General features: G+C 44.3%; 1 protein-coding gene across 10 annotated transcripts in view; it reads left to right on the top strand.

Annotated features, from left to right (window-relative positions):
* Nucleotides 1-20564, top strand: part of fgfr3 (fibroblast growth factor receptor 3) — a 280510-nt gene that overhangs the window by 166634 nt on the left and 93312 nt on the right. For all 10 annotated transcript variants that reach the window (XM_063047014.1, XM_063047013.1, XM_063047015.1 and 7 more), the window contains one exon: nucleotides 6194-6410. In XM_063047014.1, coding sequence (XP_062903084.1) covers nucleotides 6257-6410 — 154 coding nt within the window. In that variant the 5' untranslated portion in view covers nucleotides 6194-6256. The remainder of the gene's footprint in view (nucleotides 1-6193; nucleotides 6411-20564) is intronic.

The following is a 20564-nucleotide window of genomic DNA, read 5'->3' as shown; positions in this document are numbered from 1 at the left end:
CTGTACCAGCCCACTGAGACGATTTTAACCCATAGGGACTGCCCCCAGACAGAAAAGGGAGATGCGTTTGAAAGCACTTGTGGGGACAATAAGAAGGGATTAATTAGTGCGGGGTTGGTGTAAGTGGGTGCTTGTGGGTTAGCACAGACCCAGTGGGCTGAAGGGCCTGTTCCTGTACTCCTGGAGAATAAGGCCAGACAGCTGAAAACAAAGAATACGATGTGTTGACAACGCACACAAAATGCTGGAGGAACTCTTCGGGACAGGCAGCATCAGTGGAAGAAAGTGAAGAGTCAGTTTATCGGACAGAGACCCTTCATCAGTCCTGTGTTTTTTTTAATTTTTAAAATAAATTAAATTAAAATAAAAACCTTTTATCACTTTGTGTGTGTTAGATGCATTGGATGGGATTTCCAGCAGCCAAGGGTCAGTATAACAAAAGGGCTGAAGGGCCTGTACTGAGCTGTTCTATGTTCTAAAGATTTTTAAACACAGCACTAGGATTGCACCACAGGAGTTGGACTTTGAATAAGGGAGTGTGCAAGTGTTTAGCAATAAGTGTTTGAAAGGAAGTTGGAGCAAACTGGATTTTACTGTGACTGTTTACACGAAGGATGAGCGATGTGGACGGATTAGACAAACAGCCTGTTTCCATCTGGTATTTTAGAACATAGAACATTACAGAATAGTACACTTCAGCCCACGATGTTGTGCCGTCCTTTTAACCCACTCTGAGGTCAATCTAACCCTCCCCTTCTAGATTGCCCATTGTTTCTAGCATCCATGGGCTTAGATAAGACTTCGTATATGTCCGTACAGTATCTGCCTCTACCATTATCCCAGGCGGTGCGTTCCACGCACTAATCACTTTGTAAATGACATACCTGTGACATCCCCCCCTATATTTTATCTTGTTTCCCTTTTCCATGATCTTCTGTTTTAAGTGAAAATGGGTGGAAGCTTAAATGCAGTTCCCACGTGTTGGGATTCCTTCTCAATCTGTTTTAAGGAAAGCAGCACTGAGTGAAGATTCTTGCTCTATTTCCAACCCCCGGGTCTGGTTACAAACTGCCTGCTCTTTGAGGAGGTATTGTGCCGTGCAAGTACGCTGTCTACAGCGTGGGAAGAGGCTCTGCACCTCACCAAGTCTTTGCTGATCATCAGCGGCCATTTACGTTTTTGTTTGCGAAGAAGAGGCCGTCTTTCAGGACGTGTATGGAAGCTGCAGAGGTGGAGAGTTCAAGATCCTGCGCTTACCATCTTCCCCACGAGGAACTATGAAAATGAATTGGAGTAAGTGAGTGAAAATTTTCTTTTAAAAGCTGCAGATGCAGGAAAGCTGAAATGACAACGGAAAATGCTGGAAAGACTCAACAAGTCTGGCAGCCTCTGGGAAGAGAAGCAGCGTTAACAATTGATGTCCAAAGTCTCCTGAATCTTGTTATCCTGCAACATTAATCTCACTCTGTTAAAATAAAAATCTGTGTTTTTGTTCTTCCTCCCAAAGAGGATAGCCTCACAGAGTCCCTGTTGGTACTCCGTTTGCCAGCTTCCTACCCACTCACTTAGCCAATCTACCTCTATGGGGAGAAGGCAGGAGAATGGGGTTGAGAGAGAAAGTACATCAGCCATGATGGAATGGTGGAGCAGACTCAATGGGCCAAATAGCCTAATCTTGCTCCTATGTTTATGGTCTTATTTTTGCTGACCACATGTCCTTCTCACAATTTACTAACCAACCTGCCCTTATATAATCTTGTAAATTTCACTGTGGTATATTTCATCCAGTCATTGAAGTCATCAGCATAGATTATAAATAACTAAGGTCCTAGCAGTGATTCCTGTTGACCACCCCCCCCCCCAGATAAGTTATTGATTGCCAATCCCAAAATTATCTATTTATCTCAACTCCCCTTTTCTTTTCATTATTCACTCCTCTGTCCAGACAAATATATTGCCCCGCCTTATGCACTCGGATCTTGTATAGCAACCTTTCCTGTGAGACTTTTTCAGATATCTTTTGGATATCCAAATGACTTCAACCTACTGGTTTCATTTTATCCAGCCTGTGTGTTAGATCTTCAAAGAACCCCGGCAGATCTCCCTTTCGTAAAACCATGTTGACTCCCCTTCATTGCCGCATGATTTTCTAACTAACCTGCTTTTATCTCCTTAATAATGGGTTCCTGCATCTTCCCAGTGACGATGTGCGGCTGACTGGCCCACCATTTCCTGGCTTCTGTCTCCCGCCTTCTTTTGAACATTAGTATTACAGTTGCAGCTTTCCAGTCGTCCGGGACCTCTCCAGAGTCCAGTGAATTTTGGTAGATTACAGCCAATGCATTTGCAGTCACTACGGCTGTTCGCTTTTCATTTTTCCTTGTACTCACAGAAATTCAAGTTCTAACGTGTCCAAAATCACTTGCCTTAAATTTGGGCTGTTGTGTGGTGTTTTAAGATCACAGGCTTTGCAATGAACATTTTTAGTTCAAAGTTCCAAGCAACTTTTACTATTAAAGTACATAGATGTCACCATATACAACCCTGAGATTCATTTTCCTGCGGGCTTACTCAGCAAATCTATAGAATAGTAACTATAACAGGGTCAGTGAAAGATCAAGTAGAGTGCACAAGACAACAAACTGTGCAAATACAAATATAAATAAATAGCAATAAATAACGAGGACATGAGATAACAACATAAAAAGTCCTTAAAGTGAGATTATTGTTTGTTTGAACATCTCAGTGGATGGGCAAGTGAGTGTAGTGAATCAACAAAACGAAGGAATTGGTTGTTGATTTCAGAAGGAGTATCGGACCGCACGACCCAATTTACATCGGTGGTGCGCAAGTGGAACAGGTCAAAAACTTTAAGTTGTGTCATCAGGAGCTTAATCACATTATACACAGCTTCTGACCTGTTCCTATAGTCACAGTGGTTAAGTTGTTAGTTCAATCAAGTTCCGGTCTGCAGAGACCCCTCAAGGTGTAATTGGTGAAAGAATAAATGTTGCTAAAGCCATTGAATGAGAAGGCTAGATGATTAGACACTTTCTTGATGGAAATGGTCAATGCTTTCACTTAAGAGACGCTAATGTTATTTGCAATTCTCCTGTCCATGCCTAGATTTTTCAAACATGGATAATGTAACTTACAAAGGAGTTGTAAACGTCAGCAAGATGAAGGAATTGGTTGTTGACTTCAGAAGGAGTAGTGGACCGCACGACCCAATTTACATTGGTGGTGCGCAAGTGGAACAGGTCAAAAGCTTTAAGTTCCTTGGGGTCAATATCACAAATGACCTGACTTGGTCCAACCAAGCAGAGTCCACTGCCAAGAAGGCCCACCAGCGCCTTTACTTCCTGAGAAAACTAAAGAAATTTGGCCTGTCCCCTAAAACCCTCACTAATTTTTATAGATGCACCGTAGAAAGCATTCTTCTAGGGTGCATCACAACCTAGTATGGAAGTTGTCCTGTCCAAGACCGGAAGAAGCTGCAGAAGATGGTGAACACGGCGCAGCACATCACAGAAACCAATCTTCCGACCTTGGACTCACTTTACACCACACGCTGTCAGAGAAGTGCTGCCAGGATAATTAAGGACACGACCCACCCAGCCAACACACTTTTCATCCCTTTTCCCTGCGGGAGAAGGTTCAGGAGCTTGAAGACTCATACGGTCAGATTTGGGAACAGCTTCTTTCCAACTGTGATAAGACCGCTGAACGGATCCTGACCCGGATCTGGGCAGTACCCTCCAAATATCCGGACCTGCCTCTCGGTTTTTTTGCACTACCTTACTTCCCATTTTTCTATTTTCTATTTATGATTTATAATTTAAATTTTTAATATTTACTAATTTTAACTATTTTTAATATTTTTAATGTTTAATATTTGTAATCCAGGGAGTGTGAAGCGCAGATTCAAATATCGCTGTGATGATTGTACGTTCTAGTACTAACAATAAAGTATAAAGTAGTTATCCCATTCTATTCAAAGACTGATGTTTGAGGGGTAGTAATTGTTGACTTCAAGCCTAAGATGATATGCCTAGAACCTACTTCGAGGTTAACGGGTGAAATAATAGAGATGATTACATTTCAGAAAGCTTGATATTGAGAGTCTATCTCCTTGGGGGGAGAGTTGCCAAACAAGAGGCGTAGCTTTAAATATGTGAAATCAGAGGTCACCTTTCCATGTACAGAGAGGTTGGAATCTGAAACTTGCTTCTGAAGTGTTATAGACTTCTATTAGATAGGAACTGGCAAGGATTAGATTTGATTAAATTAGACTTATTTGTGTGTGTTTTGTTGGTGTGTAGATTTTCATTGATTCTAATGTGTTTGTTCTACTGTGAATGCCCTCAAGAAAACAAATCTCAGGGCAGCGTATAGTGACACATGTACTGTGATAATAAATTTATTTTGAGTTTTGAACTTTGAGATTAGCTTTATTTGTCACATAAACATCGAAAAACACAGTAAAAAGCGTTGTTTGTGTCAGTCTGAGAATGTGCTGGGGGCAGCCCAAAGAGTCACCATGCTTCCCGTGACAATATAGAATGCCCACTACTGACTGACCCTATCCCCCTAACGTCATTGGGATGTGGGAGTTATGAAACAATAAAGGAGAGGTGACATTGAGATTCAGATAAGGCCTGTTTCTATATTGCCCTGATTTCATTGTAAAAGGAAATCTCAACTGTAGTTACATTAGACGTCATTTACGTAGTCAGTTGTTGTTAGTAGTACAGTGAATTGTGTGAGGTACTGAATAAGTCAGATTGAACAAGTCACTTTTTCTTGCTATCTGTGCCCATTTATCTGATTGTAACATGGAAAAACTGGGGTAATTAGCCTGGAAAACCCCACACACCTCTGAATTAGGAAGGAGCCAGAGAATGGGCAAAGGAAGACAATCCTTTGGCAGCTGGTTCCAGGAGGAGAGCACGTTTCCTTGCCGGTGGTCAAACCCCTCACAGTGATTTCTCATTGTGGATCTTACACAGTTATATGATATTTACAATCTCAGGTACTCTCACAGCAATCTTAAACAGCTTTGCTGTTGACAGTTGCTTTCTGTGCTGTACTGGCAAACTACTGGTGTTCCTCACTAATGGTTCCAGAAGAGCAAGTGCCGGCGATTTACACTCACCTCCTGAGTGAAGTCAGAGAAGAGCCAGCCCAGCGGTGACTGGAAGAGCCACTACTTTGCAGTAACGGAGGCCCAGGCTCAGTCCTGACCGTGAGTGCTGTCTGCCTGCCGTCTGTACCACCTCCCCGTGACCGCGTGGATCTCGTTTCCCAGCCGCTCTGGTTTCCCTCCACATTGCAGAGATGTACCAGTCTATTGGCCACTGACAATTGCCCTTCGTGTGTAGGTGAATGTTAGAGCCTTGGGGGAGCTGATAAATGAGTGCAGAGAATTAAATTGGGATTAACGTAGGATTAGTTTAGGGTGCTTGATGATCAGACTTTCCATCTCTGAGAAGGTAAGTGTAGACGATAAAATATAGAAGCAGAACGGGACCATTCGGCCTCTTCCGTCTGCTCCGCCATTCAATTAGGGCTGATCTTTTTCCTCTCTCGTATTTATTCATTTATTTATCTCTCTGTCTATTTATCTCATTTATTTGTTTGTTTATATATTTATTTAAAGACACATCTCAGAACAGGCCCAACGAGCCGTGTCACCCAGCAGCTCACCTGCTTAACCTAATCACAGGACAATTTGCCGTGACCAAATGAACCTACTAACTGGTACATCTTTGGATTGTGGGAGGAAACCGAAGCGCCTGGAGGAAACCCACGCCCTCACAGGGAGAACGTCCAAACTCCTTACGGATGGCGCCGGAAATGAACGTCGAATTCTGATGCCCCGAGCCGTAACAGCATCACTATGCTGTGCTGTCATGGCGCCTGCCTAACCTCTCACTTTCTCCCTCTAGCCTTTAACCACCCCCCCCTTCCCTTACCAATTCAGAACCTATAGATCTCTGCCTTAACTACGCCCTTTGATGAGGCCTCCACCACCATCCATGGCAACAGGCTCACTGCTGGCCTCTGGCTGAAGGGTTTGAGTGGAAGTCGGGCGGAGCCAGTGTCTCCAGGGAGTGCCCAGTGCAAGCTCATCTGTCTCAATGTCATGTGGATCTTGTTCACAAGCTGATATCTCCTTTTTTCTCTCCTTCAGTGCACAGAGCAGCAGCGGCGGGCAGCTCCAGCAGAGCCCCATGCCTGTGAGGGGCACGCACCGATGATGTCCAAGGCTGGGCAGGGCGTCAGCACCAGAGGAATGGTTGCCCTGTGGTACCTGCTGTGCGTCTGTCTAGTCAACGCCTCTGGCATCCCAGCAGCCAGGCTCCGCATCTCAGACCCTGAGGCAAAGACCAGCACACGCTCCCCCCCAAGTAAGCACCTCAGCGGATTTCTTTCTTTTTTTTATATAAGTTTGTTGGTACAATCTACTCCTGTGTCTTATGGTCTTATATTTGGAGAGGAAGGGTATGAGGAATCAGTGAATATATGTTGTTTGTACAGTTTCTGGCATATGCCCTCTTCCTTCCCAGCTCTGGTGAAGGGTCTTGACCCAAAACGCTGACAATTTATTCCCTTCCATAGACCAAGCATCAACTTGATTTGCCATATATATTTACATATACTAGGAATTTTCTAACATGCAACAAAAACAACACTCAACAATTATAAAAGAAAGTTAGAGATTGAAGTACGGATGTTGAATAAAATGTGCGCAAATACCAGCATGTGACAGCATAATAGGTAGAGAAGGGTGCGGGGGACCCAACTAGAATGCTGATCAGACTAACTGCCCGAGGGAAGATGCTGCCTGACTTGCTGATTTCCTCCAGCACCTTGTGTGCATTGCTTAAGATTCCCAGCAGCCCTTGTGTTTATATGTTGTTCTTCATTGTATGTTTGAACCCTGCATTCACTTTTCCTTCTTAAAAGATCGATGTGAGAACCTGTGCATTGCAAACAGGGCTAGTAATTACTGCTGCTCAGAAGGTGGACGGAAGCTCTCTCTTGAATTGCAGCAATTAGGGTTCTGGGTGCTAGTTGTTCCTTAGGGTGCCAGTGCTTGGCTCCTGTCATTCTTTGTAAAACTCCGCTTCCAATCCAAGCAACCACATCTTTCCCTGTGATCTCCCCCAATTCCACAATGTTCTGTGGTTTCTTCCCATCCTAGCCTTTTATGCCTTCCTGTTTTAATCTCTCCAGCATTGCCAGCTAATTCTTCAGCTGAGAAAGGTCCCCGTTCTGGATTCCTGGATAATCCTTCCTCTCCTTCTTTAAGGTATTTCTTAACCACACCCACCCACCCCCCCCACCTTTGGCTAAAAGTATGGTCAGCTGAACTAAGCTCTCCGTACATGGCCCAATTTCACATTTTGTTTATTATTCCCATGAAGCATCACAAAGTGTTTTCGTTGTGTTAACAGTGCGGCAGAAGCGCAGGAAGCTGTCATTATTGCAAATAAATTCAGTATTATTTATAGCTGTTTTGTTATTTTGCTGAGTAAATCTTTGTGGAATTTCAATCTGACCATTAACAATTTGATTCCTATAGGAAAAGGAACGTGGATAGTTTAAAAATAGACTGTAATCTGCTTTATAAATCTGATCAACTAATCTGAGTGCAGTTTATATCCACAATTTGCATCCTGATGTCTGAAAGTGAAAAGCAGTTGGTTTACATAATCTGGTTTAATACACTATTGTCTTGCTACAAAGTCACTGACTTGTTCACCTTCTCACTTCCTCAGTCATTCATGCACTAATTTTTTTATTCATCTATGTTATCATTCACTCATTGACTCCTGGATGTGCTCACCATTGTACTTACGGACCTAATTTGTCCATTGTTATTTGCCATCTGTAAATTTGTTGATCACACATCTACTGGCAGAATTTCAGATGGTAAAGAGAGGGCGTATAGGAGTGAGATTTATCAGCTCAATGAGTGACGTTGCACCAACAACCTTCCATTCACTGTCAGTAAGACTAGAGACGTGATTGTGGATTTCAGAAAGGTAAGACAAGGGAACACTCACTAGTCCTTGTAGAGGGATCAGAAGTGGAGAGAGTGAGCAGTTTCAAGTTCCTGGGTGTCAGTATTGCTGAGGATCCTACATATCAATGTAGTTATAAAGAAGGCAAGACTGTGGCTGTATTTTATTAGGAGTTTAAGGAGATTTGGTATGTCACCAAAAACACTTGTAAGTTTCTGCAGAAGTACCATGGCAGAAATTCTAACTGGCTGCATTACTGTCTGGTATGGGGGTTGGGGCTACTGCACAGGATCGAAGTAAGCTGCAGAGAGTTGTAAAATTAGTCATTTCCATCGTGGGCACTAGCCTCCGTAGTATCCAAGACGTCTTCAAGGAGTAGTGTCTCAAAAAGGCGGCGTCCATCATTAAGGACCCTCACCACCCAGGACCTGCCCTCTTCTCATCAGGAAGGAGGTACAGGAGCTTGAAGGCGCACGCACAACGATTCAGAAACAGCTTCTTCTCCTCTGCCATCCGATTTCTGTTCTACCTTCCTTTCTCTGCTGCTCTTGCCTCTTCTTCCCTCAACTTGTGCACGTACTGTTACCTGATTGTCTGTGTCGTAATCCATTCCTCTGACTCCCCTCCACAATCCCTCAAGCCTGCCGCAAATGCTAAACACAGTTCACCCAGCTGTGTGTGACTGAAGACATGCTGTGGAAAGCAGCTCGTTGCTAACTTCCTGCAGGAGGCAAAGGAAAATCTATGAGTGGCAAGAGAGATGGTGGTGTCTGAATTATCTTTGTGTTGAGCTGAAGTGTTCAGTAGTGCCAAGAACTAAAGTTGTCCCCATTTTCTCCAGCTGCCTCCCCACCCTGGCTGATTTCCCTCCCCTGTGTACCCCCAGCTTTACTTAACACCATAACTCAGTGCTTGGGTTGTTTTATATTTGTATGGAAGAAAGTTGCAGTAAAATATATATTCTAAACGTAACTCAACACAGCTCATTTTGTGCAGTTAAATGGGCTGATTTAGGTTGCTGCAGAGCAGCCTCTGATGAATTTGCTGGAGCTGGAAATAAAGCCTCTGCTGATGAGGCCTGGAGCCACGGTTTCTCCCCCCCAAGAGCTTTGCAGACCTTTTGCTCAATGTAAACTGATTGTGCTGCCTGCAGACTGTGGCTGAGGTTTCTAATGTGTGGGAAGGAGTTCATCTCAAGGGAGCCTTTGCCACGGACATACACAGACACACATTTGCACACGCCACACCACACAGAAAGCTCACAACGTGGATTTAAGGGTCCGCCTACTTCTACAAGTGAGTGCGGCTTTGTGCTTGCTTAGGGTCTCGTCCATAAAACCCACATTGAACCAAAGATTGATCCTGGAGCTGTAGTTTTCTTTGGAGACCAGACGACAGACAGAACCTAACTGGAGGTGGCGTGGGGTGGTGGGTTAATAATTTGCAAGTATGAACATCTGTACAGGGTTATGGTGTGCAAAAGGTAATAAGGTACTGCCTTTGGTCTGAATGGAGTCCAAGGCCCAGACACAGGACTTTGCATTCACTCACAAAGGTGTAATCTCGCTCCGGCTGCAGGAAGTTGTGGGGAATTTAGCCCAGATGAGGCCCCTCACGCCTTGAACTCAACTCAGGCGGCATCACCTGCTGAGTGGAGGTTGCAGCATACGATGAGGTTGGAGCAGGTCAGTAGCTTTGGACCGGGGAGGATCCATCATGGTCTGTAACCACCCTTCCTGGCATGTCTGCCTGTTGAACCACGGCCAGCTCTGCTGAAATGAAGGGTGCAGAACGGCCCCTTGGGATGACAGGCAAGCATACCTGAAAATGAGGTACCCACTTGGCAAAGCTACAACGCACAGCGTGCTAATCTACAGAAAGAACATGCTAAGTGGACAAAGCTAAGTGATGCCACAACCAATGGACCGGACCAGAGGTTTCATTCTTGCCACATCCAATTGGAGCTAACTGGAGAAGGAAGCTCCAGAAACATCCCCGGCCTCAGCATTGGTGGGGCCCAGTAGGGGTCTGCTGAACACCAGGCTAAAACATACGCAGCCATCCTGAAGGGGTTTCTCCATCCCAGCCCCCGTCCCTGCTTCAGCTAATACTATTCGTCCATTTGGCATGAATAAATGGCAGAGAAGCACTAGATACTTCCCTCAGAGTGAAAGCCAGAAAAGCCCATAACCAGCATGGGCCTTCAGCCAAGCTGTTCCCGCTCAGATGAGACACCAGGTTCTGGCTGATGACATGGGAGATTGCCGAGCCATGTCTCATAATGTGCACAAATCCATCTCCCAAACTGCTATCTATCTCAGTCATCAGCCATGCCATCAAACGGCACTTACTCACCAATAAATTACTCGTCAAAGCTCTAGACTGGGTTATTTATTTTTATTTGTTTAGAGATACATCACGGTAACAGGCCCTTCCAGCCCGAAGAGTCCGCGCCACCCAACACACCCGTGTGCCCAGTTAATCTGCTAACCTGTACGTCTTTGGAGGGTGGGAGGAAACCGGAACGCCCGGAGGAAAGAACGTACAAATTCCTCACAGATAGTGGCGGGAATTGAACCCAGGCTGGCTCTGTGATGGCACTACGCTACTCTGCTGCCCCCTACCCTCTCTGTTACCATGCCTCTCCTGTCCAGGTGCTGTCAGAACCCAGAATGGCCCGCGTTCTGTCGGGATGGCGCAGATGCAAAGCTTGTGGCCGCCTGGACCAAACAAGGCCAACAGAAATTAATTCTAGTATGGTGTCAAGGTACCCTGATAAATCTGAAATCAGTGGTCCTCGAGGTGACAACACTGGTGGCCGGAGTTACGTCCCATACAAAGGAAGATGATTCTGGCTGTTAGGACATCAGCCATCTGAACCTTAAGATTTGGCTGCAGTAGCTCCTCAACAAATTGTCTTGAGTTCAGTCATCTTCAAGTGTTTCATTAATGACCCTAAGACTGGGCTAGGCATGGGTGAGTTCCTGATGACTGTAGTAAACTTCTTCCTGTTGGCAGGTCCTGAGCCACTTCATTCAGTTGTCCTTACAGCAAAGAATATTGGGAAGAAATTGAAAGGAAGTGTTCAGGATTATGACTGGCTAAGATAGAGGGAAACTGTTCCCATAAATCACCGATTCAGAACCACGATGGCTGAGCACTAGTTAAGTTACTCTGAAATAACCCAGAGGTCCAGACCTGTAATGCTGAGGTTCGAGTTCAAATCCCATCATGGCATCTGTAGAAATTAAATTTAGTTAATTATCTGGAATTCATTTAAAAACACAGCTAACCTCATGACAAACATGAAACCACCAGATTGTTAGGCATTTACGCTGGACTTCAGAAGACTGGGAGATTATTTGAAATATCCTGATGGTCCATTACAGAGTGAATGTGGAAAGGACTTTTCTGACAAAAACTAAGACGATGGTCATTAGAAACAAAGAAAACCTACAGCGCAATACAGGCCCTTTGGCCCACAAAGCTGTGCCGAACATGTCCTTACCTTAGAAATTACCTAGGGTTACCCATAGCCCTCTATTTTTCTGAGCTCCATATACCTGTCCAGGAGCCTCTTAAAAGATCCTATCGTATCTGCCTCCACCACTGCTGCCAGCAACCCATTCCATGCACTCACCACTCTATATGTTAAAAAAAACTTACCCCTGACATCTCCTCTGTACCTACTTCCAAGCACCTTAAAACTGTGCCCTCTCATGCTAGCCATTTCAGTCCTGGGGAAAATCTTCTGACTATCCACACGATCAATGCCTGTTATCATCTTATACACCTCTGTCAGGTCACCTCTCATCCTCCGTCGCTCCAAGGGAAAAAAGGCCGAGTTCACTCAACCTATTCCCATCCTTGTAAATCTCCTCTGCACCCTTTCTATGGTTTCCAACATCCTTCCTGGAGTGAGGTGACCAGAACTGAGCACAGTACTCTAAGTGGGATCTGACCAGGATCCTATATAGCTGCAACATTACCTCTCGGCTCCTAAATTCAATTCCATGACTGATAAAGGCCAATGCACTGTATGCTTTCTTACCACAGAGTCAACCTGCACAGCAGCTTTGAGAGTCCTATGGGCTCGGACCCCAAGATCCCTCTGATCCTCCACACTGCCAAGAGTCTTACCATTAATACTATATTCTGCTATCATATTTGACCAACCAAAATGAACCACCTCACACTTATTTGGGTTAAACTCCATCTGCCACTTCTCAGCCCAGTTTTGCAACCTATCAGTGTCCAGCTGTAACCTCTGACAGCCCTCCACACTATCCACAACACCTCCAACCTTTGTGTCATCAGCAAATTTACTAACCCATCCCTCCACTTCCTCATCCAGGTCATTTATAAAAATCACAGAGTATTGTTTAAAACAGGATCGGTTGCCTCTTTATGACAGGGATTAGGCTTTTTTTTACTCAGTCACGAGTCTCTAGGACTCTTCTTCAAAGAGTGGTGGATGTAGAATTTTTAAGATAGTGGTCGGTTGATTCCTGATAATGAAGGGTAAAGAGTTATCAGAAGTAAACGGGAGTGCAGAATTAAGATGATGATCAGATCAGCCATGATCTTATTAAATGACAGAGTGGGTTTGAGGGGCCGAGTGGGGTAAAGTGATTGCGCTAACGGCTGTGTTATTATGCCACTTGCTTCCCATTATGCGCCAAGTCCCTGACCTACATCAGAATCAGGTTTAATATCACCGGCATATGTCGCAAAATTTGTTAACTTTGTGGCAGCAGCACAATGCAATACATTGTAATAGAGGAAGAAAACTGAATTACAGTAAGTATATATATTAAATGTTAATTTAAATAGGTAGTGCAAAAATAGAACTGAAAAAGCAGTGAGGCAGTGTTCACGGATTCAATGTCCGTTCAGAAATCGGATAGCAGAGGGGAAGAAGCTGTTCATGAATCATTGAGTATGCGCCTTCAGGCCCTTGTACCTCCTTCCTGATGAGAAGAGGGCATGTTCTGGGTGATGGGGGTACTTTTTAAAGCATCTGTGCTTGAAGATATCCTGGATGCTATGGAGTCCTGGTTCTTCAACTTTAAAATTCTCAGTCCCATGCTTATAATTCCCTCTTAAAGTTTGCATCTTTTTATCTGTCTAACCTCAGACAGATGTGCTGTGTCCTACCACCAATCTGTAACTCTCGCATATCCTGTTACTCTGCATGGCACTCTCCCAACCAACGACACTTCCTTCTCCTATCTTCCAAACTTTAACAATCTATTTTCCACCTGGACTCTGGGATATTCTTCTTAAACTTCTCTGCTCGTCCAGTTCCCCCTCAGAGTCAACTTTTTTGCCTGAACTTTTGGTTCCCCACCCCCTCCGCCCATCCCCCATTCCAGGTTTCATCATTCATCTGTGTCTGATTAGGCCTTCTGAGACACTTTCCTACGTTAAACAAGCTGTTGTTGTCCCTGCTTGATAATTAAAAACAAACTATTGTAACCTGAGCAAAAACGTCTCTTTTGGTTTAATACAAAGTTAGCTGACCCCAAGCTGTTATGGATTAAACTCATTACAGCTGTTGTGGTAATCCAGATGGGTGGTAAGGTAGCTCCAGCTGCAAGGCTCGGGCATCTGTAATGGTCGTTGGGTGCAGCTAACGCAGCTGTTAGAGAATACAGTGACGCACATTATGAAGGGGGGAATGACCAGTCTTCAGTGATGGATCCAGGTGCCATCAGATGAGACGATTCCGGATATTGCGAAAGAAGCCTGAGCCCAGCTGGTCAATTCAGCTGCTGTAACGTAAGGTGACCTGAACTGTTGGAGGATGAGGCAACTGCAAATGTTGTAGGATTAAGAAACATGCTTCCAGGTATAGGTGAAAGGCACTCCTCCAGATGCAGGGGGAATGGTGCATCATGGGTAGGTTGACAGGTCCTTGATTCAGCAGGGAGTCAACAGTTACGGAGCGAAGGCGGGAGAATGGGGTTGAGAGTGAAAATAAATCAGCCATGATCGAATGTCAGAGCAGACCTGATGGGCCAAATGGCCTTATTTGCTCTTATGGACATCATCCCTCCATCACATATCTGATTGACTACAGCTTCTCGAACCCTAAGCCTGCAAATACACTGTTCACAGAGAACCGTAAGACAGAATGCCGTGTCTATGAAGACTCTGAGGAAGTGAGCTTATCATCAGTTGACGTGTCTTTGCCTCCTGTGCTGAAATCCCAAACAGGCCGGGTCATCAAGTCATCAGAATCAGGTTTATTATCACTGGACTGTGATGTGAAATGTGTTAATTTAACAGCAGCAGTTCAATGCAATACATAATCTAGCAGAGAGAGAGAAAAAAAATAAAATAAAACATAATAAATAAACAGGTAAATCAATAATCTATATTGAATAGATTATTTTTTAAAAATGTGCAAAAACAGAAATACTGTATATTAAAAAAAGTGAGGTAGTGTCCAAAGCTTCAAAGTCCATTTAGGAATCAGATGGCAGAGGGGGAGAAGCTATTCCTGAATCGCTGAGTGTGTGACTTTAGGCTTCTGTACCTCCTACCTGATGGTAACAGTGAGGAAAGGGCATGACCTGGGTACTGGAGGTCCTTAATAATGGACGCTGTCTTTCTGAGACACCGCTCCCTAAAGATGTTCTAGGTACTTTGTAGACTAGTGCCCAAGATGGAGCTGACTAGATTTACAACCTTCTGCAGATTCTTTTGGTCCTGTGCAGTAGCCCCTCCATACAAGACAGTGATGCAGCCTGTCAGAATGCTCTCCACAGTGCAACTATAGAAGTTTTTGAGCGTATTTGTTGATGGGCCAAATTGCTTCCATCCCCTAATAAGGTATAGCCGCTGTCTTGCCTTCTTTATGACTACATCAATGTGCTGGGACCAGGTCAGATCCTCAGAGACCTTGACACCCAGGAACTTGAAGCTGCTCACTCTCTCCGCTTCTGATCCCTCTATGAGGATTGGTATGTGTTCCTTTGTCTTACCCTTCCTGAAGTCCACAATCAGCTCTTTCGTCTTACTGACGTTGAGTGCCAGGTTGTTGCTGCGGTACCACTCCACTAGTTGGCATATCTCACTCCTCTACGCCCTCTCATCACCACCTGAGATTCTACCAACAGTGGTTGTATTGTCAGCAAATTTGCGGATGGTATTTGAGCTACGCCTAGCCACACAGTCATGTGTGTATATAGAGTAGAGCAGTGGGCTAAGCACACACCCCTGAGGTGCACCAGTGTTGATCGTCAGCGAAGAGGATATGTTATCACCAATCCACACAGACTGTGGTCTTCCGGTACAGAGGCCCAGGTTCTGCAACTTCTCAATTAGGATTGTGGGAATGATAGTATTAAATACTGAGCTATAGTCGATGAACAGCATCCTGACATAGGTGTTTGTTGTGTCTAGGTGGTCTAAAGCCGTGTGAAGAGCCATGGAGATTGCATCTGCCATTGACCTATTGTGACAATAGGCAAATTGCAATGGGTCCAGGTCTTTGCTGAGTTAGGAGTTCAACCTCTCAAAGCATTTCACCACTGTCGATGTGAGTGCTACCGGGTGATAGTCGTTAAGACAGCCCATGCTATTCTTTTTAGGCACCGGTATAATCGTTGCCTTTTTAAAGCAAGTGGGAACTTCTGCCCATAGCAGTGAGAGGTTGAAAATGTCCTTGAACCAAGGCTGCAGTAACTAAGAGCCACCAATGGTGTCACCACTGAGACGACTTTTAACGAGTACTGTACTGTATCCCAGAAGCTGAACATAGGGGAATCACTCCATGTCAGTTTAAACACACTTTGTAGATTTTGGAAAGTTTTCAAGCAGCTTGCAGTCAGTCCTAAAATTTTACACTCAGGTTCCCTGATGTCTGCAAAATACCCTTTTAAATTGAAAATAAAGTAAGTATTTCACCAAGTGTATCCAGTTCAAATGGAACTGTTCCTTGATGTCTGTAGTTTAGAGCTTTAATCTCCAATTGATATCGGCACAGGCAGAAATGAGTATTGCATGAATAGTGATGTCACGAGTTGCCAACCAGTCTCATGAATACCACAGAAACCTTAAGGGAAATCACACAACAATGAACAGCTAAAAATTATGTAATACCACAAAATGCTGGAGAAACTCAGAAGGTCAGTCAGCATCCATGGAAAGGCATAAACAGTCAACGTTTTGAGCAAGACCCTTCATCAAAATACTTTCTGACCTGTCGGGTTCCTCCAGCATTTTGTGTGCGTTGTTCTGGATTTCAGACATCTTCAGAATCTCGTGTTCCTAAAAATTGGGTGCTGCGTGATCTACTTTCTGGGCTACCTTGATTGCGATGGTTGTGGGACGGTCCAGCAGTTGTGTTCATTTGGATTTGTGTCAGGCACCAGACACCAGACTAGAATAACCATGATGTCAGATCGTCGTAAAACCCCAACAGCTTTACAGATGTCCTTCAGGGACGTGAACTGCCCACCCCCACAACATGATCCAGCTTACCTGTAACTCCAGAAGCACACTCTATGACTAACTTTTAATAAACGTCATGGCAACGTGAATTGCCAATAACTGCAGCTCCACCTGCCTGTATGGAAGAAGAATCCTGAAGACAGGAGAGAAGGAAAACATTAACATGTTGCTTCAGCTTGCATTCACCTCAAGGTCTTAAATGACCATGTTGTTTTAATATCAAGGAGTGTCCACACATTCTTATCAAAAAAGAAGTTTGACAACTGCAACACTTGAGCTACAGGAAATGGCTTCCATTGAAAAGGTCACTTCCTTTTGGAAGTCGTGAGGAAGTTCAAATTATGGTGTTTAACTTGACTGCCAAATTCATTCCAGGGCTGTGCAATCTGCAAAGTGTCGTCAGCAGGCGATGTTTCTCTACATATTGCCAGGGTTCAGGTCTAAAATGAGGGGGCAAGGAATTCCTATACAGGGAAATGAGAGCTTGTGTGACCAACTGCAAGTGTCACGGTGATAACTCCTTCATTGCTGTCCCTCTGTGACACCCGAGCCATCGTTCACCTAGACACTAAGCATCATAAATTGTTGATGTTAGATACAGCACGGTAACACACCCTTGCAACCCAACGAGTCCACATTGCCCAATTACAGGTGACCACATATCCTACTAACCCATCCATCTTTGGATTGGGGGAGGAAACCAGAGCACCCGGAGGAAACCCACGCAGTCACGGGGAGAACGTACAAATTCCTTACAGGCAGTGACAGGAATTGAACCCAGGTCACTAGCGCTGTAATAGTGCTACATTAACCACAATACGCTACCATGGGTGGCTGTGCTAAGAGATATAAAGCAATATTATGCACCTAATGAGTACAGTGTCCACTGAGGGAAGGGAGTCCAGTTCTGATGCCCCATGTACCAAGCCCGGCAAACGGCAGGACAGTCCACTGAGGACACACTGTAGTTCAGGTGGACTGTGAATCATGCGGTGTGAAGTGAGGTGGGCTGTTTCTGAGGGGGCTGTTGCAGTGGGCAGGTAGAAACTTTGTCACATGGTGTGAGCAGAATTATCTGCAGCTTAATGTGAAAAAGACTAAGGAGCTGGTGGTAGACCTGAGGAGAGCTAAGGTACCGGTGACCCCTGTTTCCATCCAGGGGGTCAGTGTGGACATGGTGGAGGATTACAAATATCTGGGGATACGAATTGACAATAAACTGGACTGGTCAAAGAACACTAAGGCTGTCTGCAAGAAGGGAGAAGGGTCAGAGCTGTCTCTATTTCCTGAGGAGACTGAGGTCCTTTAACATCTGCCGGACGATGCTGAGGATGTCCTATGAGTCTATGGTGGCCAGTGTGATCATGTTTGCTGTTGTGTGCTGGGGCAGCAGGCTGAGGGTAGCAGACACCAACAGAATCAACATACTCATTCGTAAGGCCAGTGATGTTGTGGGGATGGAACAGGATTCTCTCACGGTGGTGTCTGAAAAGAGGATGCTGTCTAAGTTGCATGCCATCTTGGTCAATGTCTCCCATCCACTACATAATGTACTGGGTGGGCACAGGAGTACATTCAGGCCAGAGACTCATTCCACCGAGATGCAGCACAGAGCGTCATAGGAAGTCATTCCTGCCTGTGGCCACCAAACTTTACAACTCCTCCCTTGGAGGGTCAGACACCCTGAGCCAATAAGCTGGTCCTGGACTTATTTCCTAGCATAATTTACATACTACTATTTAACTATTTATGGTTTTATTACTATTTATTATTTATGGTGCAACTGTAACGAAAACCAATTTCCCCCGGGATCAATAAAGTATGACTATGACTATGACTATGACCCCTGAAGTGGCTACAGCTTCTATTTATGTAGCAGCTAATGTATGAAACCTTGTCAGGGCACATATGGAATTATAGAAAAGTACAGCACAGAAACAGGCCCTTCGGCCCATCTAGTCCATGCCAAACCAATTAAACTGCCTACTCCCATCGACCTGCACTGGGGCCATAGTACTCCGTACCCTTACCTTCCACGTACCTATCCAAACTTCACTTAAACCTCGAAATTGAGCTTACATACCCTACTTACGTTAGCAGTTCGTTCCACACTCTCACGGCCCTCTGAGTGAAGACGTTTCCCTTCACAGGGAGCTTACCTAAAATAGAAACATTGTGCTCAAGCCACATCAGAACAGTTGGTCAGAGCTTTTTTATGGAGTCAGCGAGGTTCGGGAAAGGAATTCCAGCAGCTGAAGGCATGAGCACTAACGATGTGTAGTAGATCCGAGGATATTCGGGTGTCCAGAAATGGAGGAACGTGGACAGCTCAAAAGGGGTTTGAGGGCAAGAAGAGAATTAACAAATATTCTGGAAAAGCATGCATTGGTCAACATCCTTCATAAGACATGGCATCATTATCAGTGTGCAACTTTTAACCAATCAGAAAGCTGAGACGTGAGCTTTTTATTAAGTTTTTTTTTAAAAAAGGGTTGGCATCAGCTTCCAGAGGTAGCAGTTGAGGCAGGTACAGTAACAACTTTCAAAAGGCAGTTATTCGGCTGCATGGATTGGAAATGTTTAGAAGGTTGTGGGCCAAATGCTGGAAAAATTAGCTCCGACAGGGCATCTTGGTCACTGTGGACCAGTATTGTTGAAGGACCTGTTTCTGTGCTATATGACTCTAAGGCGAGCTTGATCTCTGGGATCTCCACATCTATTATGGAGATCCCAGAGATCAAGCTAAGCCAATATAGTTACCAAGAAGAATGTGAATTAGTGTTTGCACTCCACCCAGAATTACTCACTGTGACCACATAAGAGCATTGATTATTCTTCAGCTGTAACCTTTTGGGAGTAAAATACGTTGTTGGACATCATGAGCCTAAGATTAAGTTTCTATGGAGTTCAGGTTCTTCCAGCATTTTTTTCAAAATCCCTTTCTCTCTTTGCATAAACAATCCATTAAGGATTTTGCTGAGTTTCAGTAATGTGGCAAAAAACAAGTCTTGACTCATGAAAGGCCAAGTTGTAATTGTTCCCGTGCAATTATTTATCAATTTTACAATGACTTCAATGGAAAGGGGGCAAGCCATCCAATATAAACAATTCTGAGTGTTTTAAATGTTTAAGATTTTTCTGTGCCTATGACAGGGTAGTATTAGAAAGGCTAGCAGTACAATTAACATCTCAGTTACTCCTGTCTAAGAAGTGGGCAAAGAGTGGGAAAGGATCTGTGATGTTAGAATCTGGAAAGAAGTGACACATAGATGTAATAGTACAGAGAGAGGAATATGACATGGGTAGATCTTTTGCAAAACTGTGAGCCCATGTTCTTAACCTAAAGAATCTGACAGAACGTGAAGAAATATTTTAAATGTAGCCAGTGAGTACCATAAGTAACTTACAACAGGGAATTGAACAGATGCTTGGAAGGCAAAACGTTTATAAGAATATGGAGGAACTAAAGAAAGCAGGTAAGTCTGCCATTGCTCTTTAAAGGTTTCTGTCTGGGACATCAGGTCAACAAAAATAGCAACACATAAAGGGTTAGAACAACCCAGTGGGTCAAGCAGCATCTATGGAGGGAGATGAACAGTGGATGTCTCAGTTCGGGTCCCTTCACCTGCATAAATCAGTTCAAAACTTGTAACTATGGTATACTCTTACTTGAATTTATAACCCAATATCTAACTGATTGCAAAGCTTGTATTCAATTGGCAGTTTGTGACAATGAGGTGCTCCCTTTGTCCAGTCAGGTTGTAATCCAGAAAGCACTCTGTTTCAAATGTTCGCTTCCAGAAACTCAGTTAGACCCCAGAGACTGATGTCCCTTCAGCCAAGCAGATAGAAGAGCCAGGATACAGTTTGATCATAAAGTCATTCTACTGTTAATCCCGACAAATCTGGGCTAACCATTTTTCTTCCGTAAGTTCTGTGTTGTATAATGTCTGACACTTCACCTCATAACCCAGAAGGTGATGTTATCACATTCAGGGAAATTTATTTTGGTAATGTTGCACACTCTTCCACAGGCGGATTTATTCATGTTCCATTGGAGGGCTATTGACAGGG

This window comes from Mobula hypostoma, chromosome 4, assembly GCF_963921235.1.
Source record: "Mobula hypostoma chromosome 4, sMobHyp1.1, whole genome shotgun sequence".
Classification (NCBI taxonomy): Eukaryota; Metazoa; Chordata; class Chondrichthyes; order Myliobatiformes; family Myliobatidae; genus Mobula; species Mobula hypostoma.
This window is presented reverse-complemented; position numbering and strand designations above follow the sequence as displayed.